Consider the following 15,465-nt stretch of genomic DNA (forward strand, 5'->3'; position numbering starts at 1 on the left):
ATATTGCAAAAAAAAACTTGAAACACAATTTAAAAAGATGAGCAGAGATAGAAATAGATCACACAGATATAGAAATATTGCTTTGTTAGTAAGTAAGTGCCACTGCTGTGAACAGCAAACAGCTTCCCTAAGTCACGACACAGATACACAGCAGCACTGGGCAGTAGGGCTTGTTACTCTTTTACTCATGCATTTTCTATTCAGCCAAAGAATGCACAGAGTGAGAATGGGAGACTCGTGTTAACAATAAGATCACCAACACCATCTCTGTGGTGTAAGAGCAACAACACAGCCTGTCTGCCACATATATAAAACGTGCTTTCTCACTGAATTGCATTACAATTACACGCATGCACACAGATACTGTTCAGCAGCTCATGGTAACAATTATACACTAATCTCTCTTCCTGTAAGTGAGTGTCAGAGGGATGTTTGTGTACCAACCAGCTGTGAAATAACGAGCTACTACGGTGCTAAGCCACTCAGTGGGTCACGAGATGTTGGAGCTTATTTATGTGCTTACATGACTATGACTGCTTTAAGTCTGGTTATGTAATGTTATGGCTGGTCTTTTCCACTCACCCTTTCACTGGAATACCAAATACTTACCCTTTTGACCTTTGTTAATATGTGTGTAACTGCATATGATTGAGTGTGTTTTGTTTCTGTTTGAAGATTTGTTTTTTCTCTCCGAGTCTGGAAGCTTGCGAGTTTCTCGTGTCTAAAATCCACTTGAACAAACTTTAGCTGCTTTTATATTTAGGACTGTGTGTGTGTGTGTGTGTGTGTGTGTGTGTGTGTGTGTGTGTGTGTGTGTGTGTGTGTGTGTGTGTGTGTGTGTGTGTGTGTGTGTTGTGATGGAGACTGAAATTTGTATTTTTAAATACGATATAAATACTTCAAGCTATGAAGCATTTCTTGCAGAGGCCTTACACAGATGTACAGAAGATAATGTTTTCCTATTATGTGGTCAAAACATGCAGCTTTGCAAACATGACCACTTACATAATTATCTTAGTAATTAATCACATCTATATAGAGTTTGCATTGGCCCTCAAATGCATTCGTCTAAATAAGATGGCCAATATTGCAGATGTTTTGACCCAAAGCCACATTGTAGGCTCCATACATGTGCATAAATAGCTAAAGGGGGTTGATACTGTCCTTCAACCACATAGTCAAAGCCTCAGAAAGATGGATTTCTCCTTAAAGATCAATGAACATCCCGGTGGTGTGGGAATGTTTGTTTGTATGAGGGCATTTCCATGTGTAATCATCCCGTCCTTCAGTTGAGTAAGACCACAACCCAATTACATCTGAGCAAACAAGCAGACGGGTACTCCGGCTTCCTCCCACCGTCCAAAGACATGCAGCTTGTGGGGATAGGTTAATTGGAAAATCCAAATTGCCACTAGGTGTGAATGTGAGTGCGAATGGTTGTCTGTCCCTGTGTGTTGGCCCTGCGACAGACTGGCGACCTGTCCAGGGTGTACCCCGCCTCTCGCCCTATGACAGCTGGGATAGGCTCCAGCGCCCCCCGCGACCCTGAAAAGGATAAGCGGAAGCGAATGGATTATGGAAACAAGCAGACGTGTGTGGCTAACCAGCTGTTGAGACGTTTAAGTGTAACATCTCAAAGGATGATTGACACACAAAATATTAGGGCGATAAATGAATATAATATATGAATCTAATTTTAGCATCTTAACCCACTGGGATTAATTACAGGTTAAAAGTGGGTGATGTAGTTGTGCAGCTCATCAAACCTTCAAAGTGTTTCCACTGTATTTTCAACAAATTATATCAATTATATCCTGCCTGAAATAGAACAGATTTCCACTAATATTGTTTTTTCCAAAGAACACCTATTTCCCCATTTCCAGTTCCATACATTATTCTTGGATGGTACTAGAGTTGCTTTTAATAATTCAATAATAATCCGTAGATCGTACACTGGGCCTTGATGCAGCCCCTCAGATGACGTACTGTCTAGAAAGAAAACTATTTTAGATGTCGCTCTTTGCCAGGATGTCCTAATTTTATGCCAAGTTTCTCCTGATTGAGTATTAACTTCAGAAATAGATGCTTTGAACAGGAGGTGCGTGGGTTCATTGTGCACCTGAGATCACACTAAACAGTGTGATCTTAACTGGTTAGTAATCCATATTGCTCTATTTTGTAATAAAGTAGTTGTTTTAAAGGTCAATAAACACAATAACAAATTTCATTTAAATTTATGTACATAGCACCAAATCACAACAACAGTCATTTTTACATAGTAAAGTAAAGAACCTACAATGATTGAAAATCCCAACAATCGGGCAACCCCTTATGAGCAAGCACTTGGTGACAATAGGAAGGAAAAACTCAGGAAAACTCAGAAGGAAGACAGGGCAATACACACACTGTGAGAGAGAGCCAGAGATGAACAATAACTGATGGTTAAATGCAAAATACATCATTCAAAACATCTGGAAATTCCATTTTAACATTGAAGGCATATGTTTTGGGGAGCACGGTGGTTAGCACTGTTGCTGCACAGCAAGAAGGTCCTGAGTTCAATTCCATCATCAGGCCGGGGTCTTTCTGTGTGGAGTTTGCATGTTCTCCCCGTGTTTGCGTGGGTTCCCTCCGGGTACTCCGGCTTCCTCCCACTGTCCAAAGACATACAACTTGTGGGGATAGGTTAATTGGATAATCCAAATTGCCACTAGGTTTGAATGTGCGAGTGAATGTGAGTACGAATGGTTGTCTGTCCCTGTGTGTTGGCCCTGCGACAGACTGGCGACCTGTCCAGGGTGTACCCCGCCTCTCGCCCCATGACAGCTGGGATAGGCTCCAGCGCCCCCCGCGACCCTGAAAAGGATAAGCGGAAGCGAATGGATGGATGGATGGATGGCATATGTATTCAATAACACCCCACAGCTAATACAGATTGCTTAACTTACCTTGACCTGTGTGTGTGTGCGCGCGCGCGCGCTTTGGGGTGGGGGTGGGGTTCTGAACAGCTGCTCCTCTTAAGGATGAAGAGATGATCTGTTTCCATCTTCACAGCACCAACCACCTGACCACCTGCACGTTGTCACCACATCCATAAACCTCCACTTTCCTGTTTTCATCTTCAGCATCCTCCCATAATATCAACTCTGAACATGTCTGAATAAAAGCAGGGGTTAAAAAATATATAATGTTTTTATTTTTTACACTACGTTAATACATCTTTTTTTTTTATTAATACCTTAATACCTCTCCTTCATCATGATGTTTAATAGCCTATTAATATTATATATCATAAGCATCACATCAGGATCATAAGAATCAATTAAAATAAAATGTTGCAGTGACATCTTGTGGTCAAATACCAGGAGTGCAGTGAATAGTGTGGCTTATACTGTGTCTTGCTTGATGTGTGTAAGGTTTTAAACAGAAATATGCAATAAAGCTGGTTTCCTAATTTTACACAGTATTTGGAGGTGTGTGTTTTGTTGTTGGATAAAGCTGCACTAAGCCTGGAAATAAAACAATTGCCAATACCCAAACACTAAGACATTTAACCACATGTTGACTGGATCAAGTTTATCTATGGATGCTGAAACAACAATTGGCAGTTATTGCAAAAGACGGTATATAAGCCTGTCGCATAGGAGTATAAAATATATTACTTCCTTTTTATGTTTGTTGGGAAAACAAATGCAGCAATGTAAAATAAAGTATTTGCCCTTCATACGATGAAAGCCACACTATCAGACTTCAGACCGTCTTTCAGCTTTAACTTAACGCCCCACACAAACATACTCTTTACTGGGGTCTGGCCAGCCCTTTATGAGGTAATGCGGCTCATTGACACGAAACATGAAATAACCCTGACTATAAACGCCGTGAGTGATTGCTCCACCCCGACGACTGGGATCGCTGAGGACGTGGACAAGGCGTGGCGGAAAAACCGGACGGAGAAGCACAAAGAGATCGACAAAGCTTGCGCAAACTCACTGACACGACAGCGGCTGAGTTCTTCCACGTGGACCCTGTCATTGACCAAAACACACTACTGTACTCCGTGGCAGCCTGGGGGCGCGCACGCAGTCGCCTTTGCGCAGTGCAGACCACACGGAGGCGCGAGCAGGGCGGTGCGGGATAGAGGTGATCTCCAGATATGAACCCGTAAGGTGTCGGAATTAATGCCTTTTGCTGCTCATACATCAACTATGCAGACAGGTAGGCTCGTTGTCACTGTGAGGAGAGATTTGAGCTGTTTTCATCAGCTGCAGCGGTTACGATGCGCTTCTTAGTTAACGATACTATTCTTTCACAGCTTTCTTTATAAATGTGTTTTATTTAATATAAGACTGTGATGTCAACGTGCCTTTAAAGGAGGCTGTGTGATCAGGCAGTAACAATGAGTTGATGGTGTAGTCTTGCGTGCTGTGCCAGACTAGCATCGCTGCTGCTCCACAGGAGGAGGAAGCTGCCGGTTATTAGTCTGCGCATCTCTGGGATCTCTTAAACAGGCCATTCAGCTCACAGCAACGAATTTTAGTTCAAAAATCTAATGTTTGCTGGTCTAAAAGGTCTGGCGAGTCACAGAGAAATGATTCATGGAGACAGCATGAAAGGGCTGCAATGAGCTATAAATAGATAGAAAGATTTCAAATGATTTTTCCATAATGGACCAGGAAGTTTCTCATCTATGTGACGAGTGAAAGCTGTATGACTGCAGCTCTGCAATATTACTGAAGGGACTGGTTTTTGTGAGGTTTGTTTGTGTTTTTTTTTCCTGTAAGGCAGCAATTGCTGCATTGTGTGACCACTGCAATGCCCATAAAAGTTTCCTCTAGTTTCATTAACACAATCAGAATTAGTAATTCTGTGCACTGTAAAAACTCAACCATTCTTATTTATATGAATTAAAATCAGTGATGAAATGGTTTGGGAAGAGCTTGCACAAAGGTAGTAACATAGCTGTTTAATTTTAGGTGTGCTCTTGGAGTGTCACCTGGACCAGCTGGTTCCGCATGTTCTGTCTCTGACCCTGCTGGTACACCTGTGCCTGGCTGCACCAGGTCTTCCAGGAACACAGAGGTAACGCCCCTTCTCTCATCAAGTTTCACTTTCTCTTCTTTTTAATTCATATAAAGGCATAAATATTCTCAGGCTTTCATAAATATGCTGCTTGATTTGATTTTATTCTATAATTGATTATTCCTTATTCCCATTGGATATAAATGTTATATATGAGGCTAGCAGATACACTCTGTTGCTGTTTAGCAGAACAAAATAAAGAAATTAAACCAAAAACAAAAGCAGTGATGCAGGAAGAAGCTCTTTGAATGATTTGTTTGCTTATTTATTCCACAGGGAGGAATCAGTAGCTGCCCATCCCCCTTCTGCAGCACTACCCAATCCCTTTGGCTCTGGAGAGGAGGAACGCAGGTGAGTGGCACATGTACAGTCTGCTGTTATTGAACATCTGAAATCATTTCACTCAACAGCAGCTTTCTGACTTGGCTGTGGACTTTGGCTCCTCCGTCGCGCTAATGATGTGGCCTGTACTATAAAATGATAAGATTACATGTACCTAAGAGCTCATTTATGCTGCATTAATTTCCTTTATGGGGCTCTCCTTACCATACTGCAAATATTATCTCACCACACATAGCTGCTACTGTACTGGAATAGTTTGAACTTGCCTGTAATAAATTGTTCAGAGAACAAAAGAAGAAATATAACCACACGACAGATGCAGCTTCTTTCCATTTGTTGGTAAGATTAAGATAATGTGTACACGCTATCATACTTTCATCTTAAGGGTATTGCATGAAAGACCAGATAAATGCTTGTTAGCTGTATGGAATAGCAGTTGGAATTTACACCACCCTTAGTAAATAATACATGTTGGCTCAAAGCAGGCCTTTGTGCTGAATCAACATTTCTAAAAGGATTATTCAAGCATTTAGAACCTCTCACTGTTGCAACATTGCTTCATTTATGGTATGTGATGGAGTGCATGAAGTTTAAGATGTTAAAACAAATGATGCCCTGAGAGTAGTCTCAGTTCTTACCACCAGATCTTGCCTTAATACCCTTTTAAGTCTCATGTAAAGCTCATGACTCATAGCTGATGATGATCTGTGACAGATTTTGATTGAAGCAGCTGTGTTGAAGGCACCTCAGTTGTGCTCTAAAGAAAACACCTTTGGCCTGAATTTTGTCATTGTTACCATCTAGTTCATGTAAGATTATGAAAGGTAGAACCACTGCTACGACGTGTTATGTGTTAAGAATGTAAAGAAGTTTCTATTATTATATTAAGCGTGTGTAACCAGTTTAATACACGTTCACTATTTGTCAAGAGTCTATTTACAAATATAGGAAAACATTTACAAGTACACATCTGCCATCTGCTTTACTTAAGATTACATATACAAGTACACAGCACATGTACCTAAAATATGAGTTTAAGGCATGTGCCAATGAACGTTTCTCACTTCACAACCATTTTAAAAGTAATAGAAGCTTAAACCAGTGTAATATAAAGACTCAAAGCCTTGATTTAACAAAACAGTGCTACTGGACTTCTATGGATGAATTTTTCATATTCTTTCCAGCAAGGTGAATATATTTAAAAATATATATATATGTGTCAATAATAACATTGCCGAGCAACACGGTAGCGCAGTGGCTACATCTGTTGTTTCACAGCAAGAAAATCATATGTTTGGCCCCAAATTCCTTCCACAGTCCAGCAACATGAATTTTAGGTTAATTAGTTTATTCTTATTGTCATCAGTCATTAACAATAAAAAAGAACCGGAGCTGAATTGAAGTTTAATAAAAGTGTGTACAGTGATGTCAGGAAACTCATTGTTTAATTTCCTTAATTTCCTTTTTCTTATTCTTTTTTTTGGTGCTCCCCACCTTTTAATGACTTCATGCTCTGTCAGTCCTTTAACTGTGCAAGTTTATGGTTATCTGTCTGTTTATATCCAGGGTGTACCCTGCATCTCACCTTGTGTCACCTGCGATCAGCTGCCATCTAAAGCAGTTAATAGAAGTATTGATTTCTCTTCTAACCTCTTCTCACAACATGAGACACAAGATGTTTTGTACATCACTGAACATGATTGAAGGGGATCTTTAACTTCTTTTAAACATCTTATAAATGATTTAAAGAGCTAAAACAGGCTCTGTGAGCAGAAGTCTGTGTGCATCTGAACTGAAATAATGAAGTCCAAGTTTTTGGAGACGGGAGCGTGGGGTTTAGGAGCTTGAAGAGTCTGGCACAGGGTGCTTGAGTGTTATACCCTCTACCAGATGGCACAAGGGTGGAAAGAGTCTGTAGCACATGGCAGTTGCACTACCAATCTGCTTTGTAACATTTTTTATAAACTGTGCTTTGTGTTGTGTGTACTACAGTTTGAGACAGAGTTACATTCAATCAAGCCTGAAGAATAGAGGACAAGGAGGACCAGAAATCACCACCTGGGAGCAAGGTAAACAGTGCCTCTTACCAGTAGATATTACACTGATGGGTTCTGACTAGGATCACCATTGCCAAATAATGTAGCCTTTATTAGTCAGAATCTAATAAAGTCTTTTTATTTGATCGTATAATTGTGAATTGTGCTGTGCTATGTTCCAGAGGTATTCTTCCTGTTTGGCCTTTATGATTATGATCGCAGTGGGTTCTTAGATGGCTTGGAGATGATGAAGCTCCTCTCAGATTTTAACTCCCATCATATACCTGGAGCAGAGGCCAGTGAGCAGGTTAGCAGGAGCGACTCTATGTATGTGTGTATTTGAACTGACAAGGTGTTGGCCTTTTTCATTCAGTCGGCGATATTTGTGTATGTTTGCATGTTGCTTTCAGGTGGTTTCTATGGTAGATTTCTTACTACAGACTCAGGATCTAAACCAGGATGGTCTGCTGGCTCTATCTGAACTGCTCTCCCCTTCAATCACCCACACACAGGTACTGCAAATGTATTGGAAATACTGTTAATACTGTTAAAGCTTTATGTCGTTTTATTCACACTTTCATTATATTTGGCTGCAAAAACAACACCTCATCATAACTTTCTACCTTAAAGGACCCAAGCAACAACAATGCACCTCAGCAGGAGCAGGAAGCAGTAGTGGAGGAACAGCTATCAAACGCTATTGCTAACGTGGACAGTGCCGGAGCAGTGGAGCAGAGAAAGGAACAGATTCATGAAGAGATTCAGCTTCAAGAGGACGTACAAGGAAAGGAAGTTGAACCCATAAAGCAAATGGATGAATATGAGAGACATCAAATCCCAGAAGTCACAATAGAAGATCTGGGGCAGGACCACAATATTCCTGTACATCAGGGCCAACCAGAGATATAAAACACACACACATAAACACACTGGAGAAAACACCACTGTCATCTAGGCCTCAGTCTCTTATGTACTGTATGGGAGAGCTTCTTAATCAGCATCCCCAAAAATGGTCCCCTTCTGGATCTGAGTTCTGAGTTTCTGCTAATGCACAATTCACTAGACTGTTAAACATGTAGATGGGTGGTCAAAAGGTCTTTCTGGTCAAAATATTCCTGCCACTGTATTGGGATGCTCAATGATTCCCAGAGCTTTTAAGGGGTTAAAGGCAGAATGTAATATTAGTTGCAACAATAAAACTGAAGCCATGATTAAAAGAGACCTTTTAATGCATTTTTTCTAAGTTGGAAAATGTGTTATTACTTTAATTGAATTTATTTACCATTTATTTACCATTTTCTGCCATGATTATTTTATGCATTTGTTTGCTTTATACCACCAGTTTATGGATGTTTCCTCCTCCCCAGATGTCAGTAGGCACTGTGGATTCACGTACATGTGGATGGTGGACTTGCTGCACTTTTAGCTTGGTTTTTTTTAATGTTTCAGATTCACAGTTAGTTCAGCTGAAATGAAAATTCGCTCTCCTTAATATTATATCAGCAAGAAAAATGAGTACATATTGAATTCACTAGACAAGGAGTATGAAAGAAAATAATCTTTATGGTGGCCCCATTGAAATAAAATGAAAAGTAATGTAAAATGCTATCATTATCTACATACTTGAAATGTTTTTAGTGTGAAAGAGTGTACTATTTGTTAATTTTAAAAAAAAATAAGTGGGTTTTTTTTGTTAATTTTTTAAAAACCATTTTATGCATTTATACGGCGGAAGAAAATAAATAAGAAACAAGTATTTCTCTGCTCTCTTTGTTTGTTTTCAGTCTGTCTTATGTTTAAATGTGATACTTATAGATTAATTCGTAGAATAGTAACAAAATCCTTGGGAAAAAACCGTTATAGTATGAAAATACATTTACGTGGCTTCATTATATCAGGAACTTCTGACGGGGTCACGTTGTTGGAAGGCTTTTTTTTAACGACTTCTTCAGCATGACGGAAAAAAATAAATTAACTAATTAATATTGTGTTATTAGTAGCTCTGTGTAATTCGACAATGAAGGGTTTCTGGCGACAAAAAGATGGCAAACGTCAGAGGCGTTGAATAGGTGCCCTGCCATACGGTTGCTGGGCAACAGAAAGGCGACCGGACAAACATGGCGGAGAACAGCAAAAGTGCAGGTTGGTATTAGTAACTTTCATTTTCAGTTTGTTTACAAATTGAAAATATTGAGACCACAGTGAAAGTTTCAGTCTAGCTGAAACTCTGTGGTGACCCGTCATAGTGGCTGATCTTTGATGAAAGTATTGTCATTATTTTCTCCAGAACTAAGCCAGCTAAGCTAATGCTTCTCTATGTTTTCTTAATTTTGTCTGCCAGAGGCCACCGTGCTTAATACCAAGGTCCTCAAGAAGCTCAAAGGCGCTTTTCAAGCGTTTGACACAAAGTCTGACAACACAGTGGATATCAAGTGGGTAAAACAAGACAAGCCATTTACTTTATTACTGTAAAGATACTTAATAGGTACTATGAAGCTGATTACTATGAAAATCCAAAGGACCTTAAACGTTTTAACAAGTGCACAAGATGCAGTTTTGTGAGAAAATCTTGAGCCACCCCTCAATTCTTTGCATTTTGTTGTTGTTTGTTAATTTTTAGCAATAGCTCTTTCATTTTTATTCCAGTGTTGCACTTTTTTTGCCACCCCACGTAACACTTGCCTTTAGCATAAACAAGACAACTCCCTCAAGGGACAAGACCAGTGTTGTGTCAACACCAAAGAACTCAGCAAACTCAAAACAATTCAGCAAAGAACCTGTTTTAAAATTTACTGGTCACCTTTTATTAGCAGACTGTTGCAAAAACACATAATGTTTTTCCCATTTCTTTAGTTGAATCAGCAAAAAAAACAGGGATCTTAGTTTTATTTTGAAAACAGAAGTGCCATAGATATTTTTGATGTTTTTGAAAGAACTGGGCCAAACATCGGTGGCAATCATAAGCAAGTACAGCTGTATTTCAGTCAGTGGCAAAATTCCTGAAATTATGAATAAAGAAAAGTACTGACAGATTTTGATTCAACATGGAATAACATCTGATTGGTAAGAGGTCCCATTTTTCATCAACGAGTCTAACCCCAAACACAGCCGATGCAGTAACAGCATACCTGGATAGAAAAACACAAAATGAAACACTGTCTGCCTGGAGAACTATTCCTGAAGACTACAGAATTACAAAATTACAAGAATGCTTGCCACAGAGAACTCAGGCTGAAGAATGAAAATGGTCATACTAAACACTGACTTTCAAGAGAGAATTACACAGTGTCTTTATTTCCACTTATGAATGTACATGTTTCAATAAATTGCTGTAAGAAATATCCTTAAAATCTCACCAGAGCCTTGTGCAACCTGAGGAGCTCTAATCAGCCACACAGATGAAAACATCTGGCAAACAAATGTGCATGTCCTTTCTTTTCAGCGACAGTGCAGCGTGTTTTCTAAGCCAAGTGTGTGATTTCTATGTAAAATTAAACTAAATGGTAGAGTAGAATATTTTTAATTAGCATTATTAGAGGTCACAGCAACTTTAATTCCTAGGTATTTTTTTTTACTAACTTACGCAGATGCAGAAAGGTCGAAACACAGCTGTTTATTTAAATCTGCTCTCAGTAGGTTTCCTGTCTGTAAGTTTTTGAATTTCTCACTGGAGGTTTTAAATAGAGTGGAAACTGCACACAATGTGTCCTCCCTGCTAAAGTAACCAGATCCAAGTCGATGTCTGTATATAAACAGTCTGTATATCTTTTATACAGTCTGACAAACTAAACGTGGACTTGGACAGTTTAGGACATTTTGCTAATCTAAAATTGTTGGTCTGTCCAGGGAAAAACGAATTATTTAGGTTAGAGATTTGGCATTTAGTTTGACAAAAACAAGTATTTGCGTTTCTAACTTCATTTCTACATAAATAACATGAACTTGAAAGTCAAGTGGCCCAATCTCTGAGAGCTGACTACTCCTGGAGCCAGGATTCCAGTCTTTATTGTAGCCACACTTCCTTTTCTTTGTTTTATGTCCGTCACATTTGCTGAGATCTACATAACTTGTGAGTTTCCCTGTTAGATATAGCATAGGTGTCCATCCTGCAGTGTGGACTTCTGAATATTAGAGGCAATGAAAATGTGGGACTCAGTCTCAAGACATACAAAATGCTGTGCAGTTGAGATTACGCAGCTGTTTCCACTGGTAAATTGTTTGGTTGAAGTGGGTTATTTGGACACTGGCTGTGAGAAATAAAGTTTGTGGTTTGTCTCAAGGCTTTCCACTGGCTGAGTGGGCCGTAGGACATTGCGGTGAGATGGTTCATAGCACACAGGAATTAGTGAAACTAACTGAAACTGTCCTTTTAAATACTTTTAATGCACTTCTTGTCATTGTTTTCTAGGGAGATTGGCACCATCTTCTATTCACTAGGTTTCTTTCCCACTCAGGCAGACCTACAGAAGTTCACATCTGAGGTCAGCACAGCATCCTCCCGTAGTCTGGTTCTATTTTGGAAGATCAGTAATGGGGTGTGCAAACAGGGTTCTGACATTGTGCATTTCAGTAATGTTACAGAATCTCCTGTGCCATTATGTGACTGTTATAAAATCCTGGGTAACATTAGAAGCATTGTTTTTGTTAGAAAATTCAAAGCAAACCCCAACAGCCTATTCCTGTGCAACCAGGTGGAAGATGAGCGCTCAGGATATATCCACTGGGACAGATTCCTCCCAGCCATGACTAAAGTACTACTGGAGGACAAGTAAGACAGTTCAGTTATATCATTGTATAAAGAAATTTCTGATTTCTGTGTATGAGAAGAAGGCTGAGATGCAAATAGGAGTTAAGTTAAATCAAATTATCTATTATACAATGTATTTTTCTCTTATACTGAAGGCACACATGAATGCATTTCATTACTAAGAGTTTTGTGATCAGTCTGGTAAACATTGTGTAAACCTCAGTACTCTATTTTTGATCAGTGGTGTTTCAGGTCGGGTTTGTTCACCACTCAGGAAATACTACATGTCAGCCTTGTTTAAATAATTTATATCTCTTGCTTTTACACGTGAGCTTTTCTGTGCCTGAAGCTGCTGAAGTTTAGATTCAGACCAGTGTTAGCCTTAAACTCTTAAACAAAGAAGCAAAGAACAGCCAGTGCTACATCACTGATGTAATGATTTGGACATTAAACTCACTGTTTGCAGTATTTGGCTTGTCATCATTTCATTACTGCTGTGTTATTGTCTGTTAGGTTCCCTCCCATCTCTGATGAGCTTCTGCTTCAGGCCTTTGAGGTGAAATTTCCTGCTGTTTCCTTGTTCCTCATATTGTCCACTTTTTGCATAGGGACGCTAGTCTGGCAGTATAGGCATGTGATATTTGCTAAAACACAAAGGCACTTACACTCTGTTTGCAGGTTCTAGACAAAGAAAAGAGGGGATACCTTGAGCCTGAGGAGCTGACAAATTACATGACAAAGGAAGGTAAAACTGAGGGTTTTGTTTTTGTGTGCAATTAGAAGTAGATTACAATGACACAGTGACAACAGCAATAGAGATTTCTTACTGAGAAATGATGTGATCTGCAAGCGAAAAATCAGCTTTACAAATGTGATAATTATTGAAGTGATAATGTTAATAGTAGAATGAGAGGCAGAGCCTTCAGACTTCAGGAACATCTTCTGTGGAACCAGCTCCCAGTTTGGATTTGGAAGACAGACACCCTCTCTACTTTTAAGATTAGGCTTAAAACTTTCCTTTTTGCTAAAGCTTATAGTTAGGGCTGGACCAGGTGCCCCTTAATTACGCTGCAATGCTTCACTCACTATGTGCATACAACCACTCTCTATTGACTCATTAGTTATTATTAAACTCTGTCTCTCTTCCGGATGATCTGATATCGTCGTGTTGGTGTTGTTCCTGGAACAGCATAGTAAATGTTGTTCCAGGATCAACATTGCAAGTGACCAATCACATTCTTGTGACGTTATTCTTTGGCGCACCAAGCCATTTGTGCATTTATGAAATTCCAATGTTGCAAGGACAATATCAATGCTGCTTAGTGTTTATTAAAGGGTCAGGGTCAGGGTCCGTTGATCGGCGGACAGAGGCGGTTTCACGCAGCTTAAGTACAGTTTTTTGTTTTATGGCGGTTTTTCTGGAAGTCACAAAAGTATGACGTCACAACATTCTGATTGGTCACTTGCAATGTTGATCCTGGAACAACATTTACTATGTTGATCTGGGAACAACACCAACACGAGGATATCAGATCGTGCCTCTCTTCCACCCCTCTCTTTAATCCTGTCTTTCTCTTTTAACCTCCCACTGGTCGTCCCCTCCTTGAGTCAGGTTCTGCCAGAGCTTTCTTCCTGTTAAAAGGGAGTTTTTCCTTCCCACCGTCAACAAGTCCTTGCTTAAAGGGGGTTATTTGATAATTGGGGTTTTCTGCATATCATTCTGGGGCCTCTGCATTACAATATATAGCACCTTTAGGTGACTGCTGTTGTAATTTGGTGCTATATGAATAAAACTGAATCAATGTAGGCAACAATTTGTGTGTACTTCACAGTAAATACAATAGATTGGTCCATGGCTTCCTATGTTTGCTTAAAAATAATTGGCATTCCATTTAGTTTTACTTACACAATGTTAATTGCGTGTGTACAGATCACTTGATATGCACGGATTGTTTGAATTTGTTAAGTTGAATTATTTATACCAGTTTTGATGTACACAATTGTAAAATAATTTTGTGTTCAGATTGCTTGGTGTTTGTGTGTAGATTGGAACAAACATCTGTTTTTTCTCAGGTAGATCAGCACGTTTGTGACTTGATTTTTCTCCATATCATATCAGGTGAGCCGTTCACTCAGGAGGAGATGGATGAGATGCTGACAGCGTTCACTGACGAAGAGAAGAAACATATCTATTATAAAGATGTTATCCCACATCTGACTCTAGAGCGTAAAATGTAGGCAGCGAAACAAAGGTTGCTTAATCAGCCTGTTGGTGCAGCCAAGTATGAAAGCATAATGTACAAATGCCAAATGAAATGTATGTAGGCAGTCTGTATGTCACCAAAACTGTTATACAATATAATCTTTATGTCTGTTGTGATAAAGAAATTAAATGTGCATACTTCAACTGGATTCAGATAAGAATACCATAAGAGTTTGAATGCTCAAGCCCTCGTTCCTTATTTAAGAAATGTTAAAAGGTTTCTCCAGTTTGACATTAAAGGAAAGTCCAGTACAGTATGAAATTACTGGTGTGATGCACTCCAGTCTCTGTGAATGTTAAAAAAACAATCACTAAAATGGCTTATGTTGGGTTTCTGTGCAGACATAAAAGAAATCATGGTACCACTGGTGCTGTTCAAATGATTTTCTGAGGTAATCTGGAGTTACAGAAATGAGCTACAGCTGAAGAAGCTGTATTTAAGAAAGCTGAAGGCTTGCTGCTTTCAGAACGTGCGCCCAAAATAGAGGGTGAGGGAACATGCTGGGTTATAAAAATAGCACAGGCTCCTCACCATCTCTGCAGTGGACTGCAAGTATGCAACACTTCTTTTGCATGGACAACATTCATTTTTAATCATTTGTTCATAGACAGAAACCTTTTAGTTATTGGGTTGGACTTTGTTTTGCTTTCAGAACTGCCTTAATTGTTTGTGGCATAGATTCATTAAATCACTAGAAACATTCCTCAGAGATTTGGGCATATTGATATGATAGCATAACACAGTTGCTGCAGATTTGTTGGCAGCACGTCCATGATGTGACTCTTCTGTTTCACCACATGCCAAAGGTTCTCTGTCGGACTGAGATCTGGTGACTGGGGAAGCTATTTGAGTACAGTGAACTTGTGGTCATGTTAAAGAAATTAGAGAACTGAAATGATTTGAGCTTTGTGACATACGTTATCCTGCTGAAACAGCCATCAGAAGACAGGTACGCTGTAGTCATAAAGGTTGTCTGTGGAGTTTAAATGATGCTCAG

At 39.5% G+C, this 15,465-nt stretch overlaps 2 protein-coding genes across 2 annotated transcripts; both read left to right on the forward strand.

The window, feature by feature from the left end:
- The first annotated feature begins 3,830 nt into the window (after positions 1-3,830).
- On the forward strand, positions 3,831-9,213 carry cgref1 (cell growth regulator with EF-hand domain 1). Its single transcript, XM_080301160.1, has 7 exons — positions 3,831-4,140; positions 4,974-5,079; positions 5,356-5,430; positions 7,414-7,490; positions 7,640-7,764; positions 7,868-7,969; positions 8,088-9,213. Exons 1-7 carry the CDS (start codon positions 3,831-3,833, stop codon positions 8,364-8,366), a joined length of 1,074 nt encoding a protein of 357 aa, XP_080157286.1. The 3' UTR covers positions 8,367-9,213.
- A 228-nt stretch (positions 9,214-9,441) lies between these two features.
- On the forward strand, positions 9,442-14,729 carry drc8 (dynein regulatory complex subunit 8). Its single transcript, XM_026168978.2, has 7 exons — positions 9,442-9,599; positions 9,799-9,889; positions 11,866-11,938; positions 12,149-12,225; positions 12,718-12,760; positions 12,883-12,949; positions 14,324-14,729. The coding sequence occupies exons 1-7, from the start codon at positions 9,575-9,577 to the stop codon at positions 14,440-14,442; spliced, it is 495 nt and encodes a 164-aa protein (XP_026024763.1). The 5' UTR covers positions 9,442-9,574; the 3' UTR covers positions 14,443-14,729.
- Positions 14,730-15,465: the final 736 nt, after the last annotated feature.

This window comes from Astatotilapia calliptera, chromosome 1 (genome assembly GCF_964374335.1).
Source record: "Astatotilapia calliptera chromosome 1, fAstCal68.1, whole genome shotgun sequence".
Lineage (NCBI taxonomy): Eukaryota > Metazoa > Chordata > Actinopteri > Cichliformes > Cichlidae > Astatotilapia > Astatotilapia calliptera.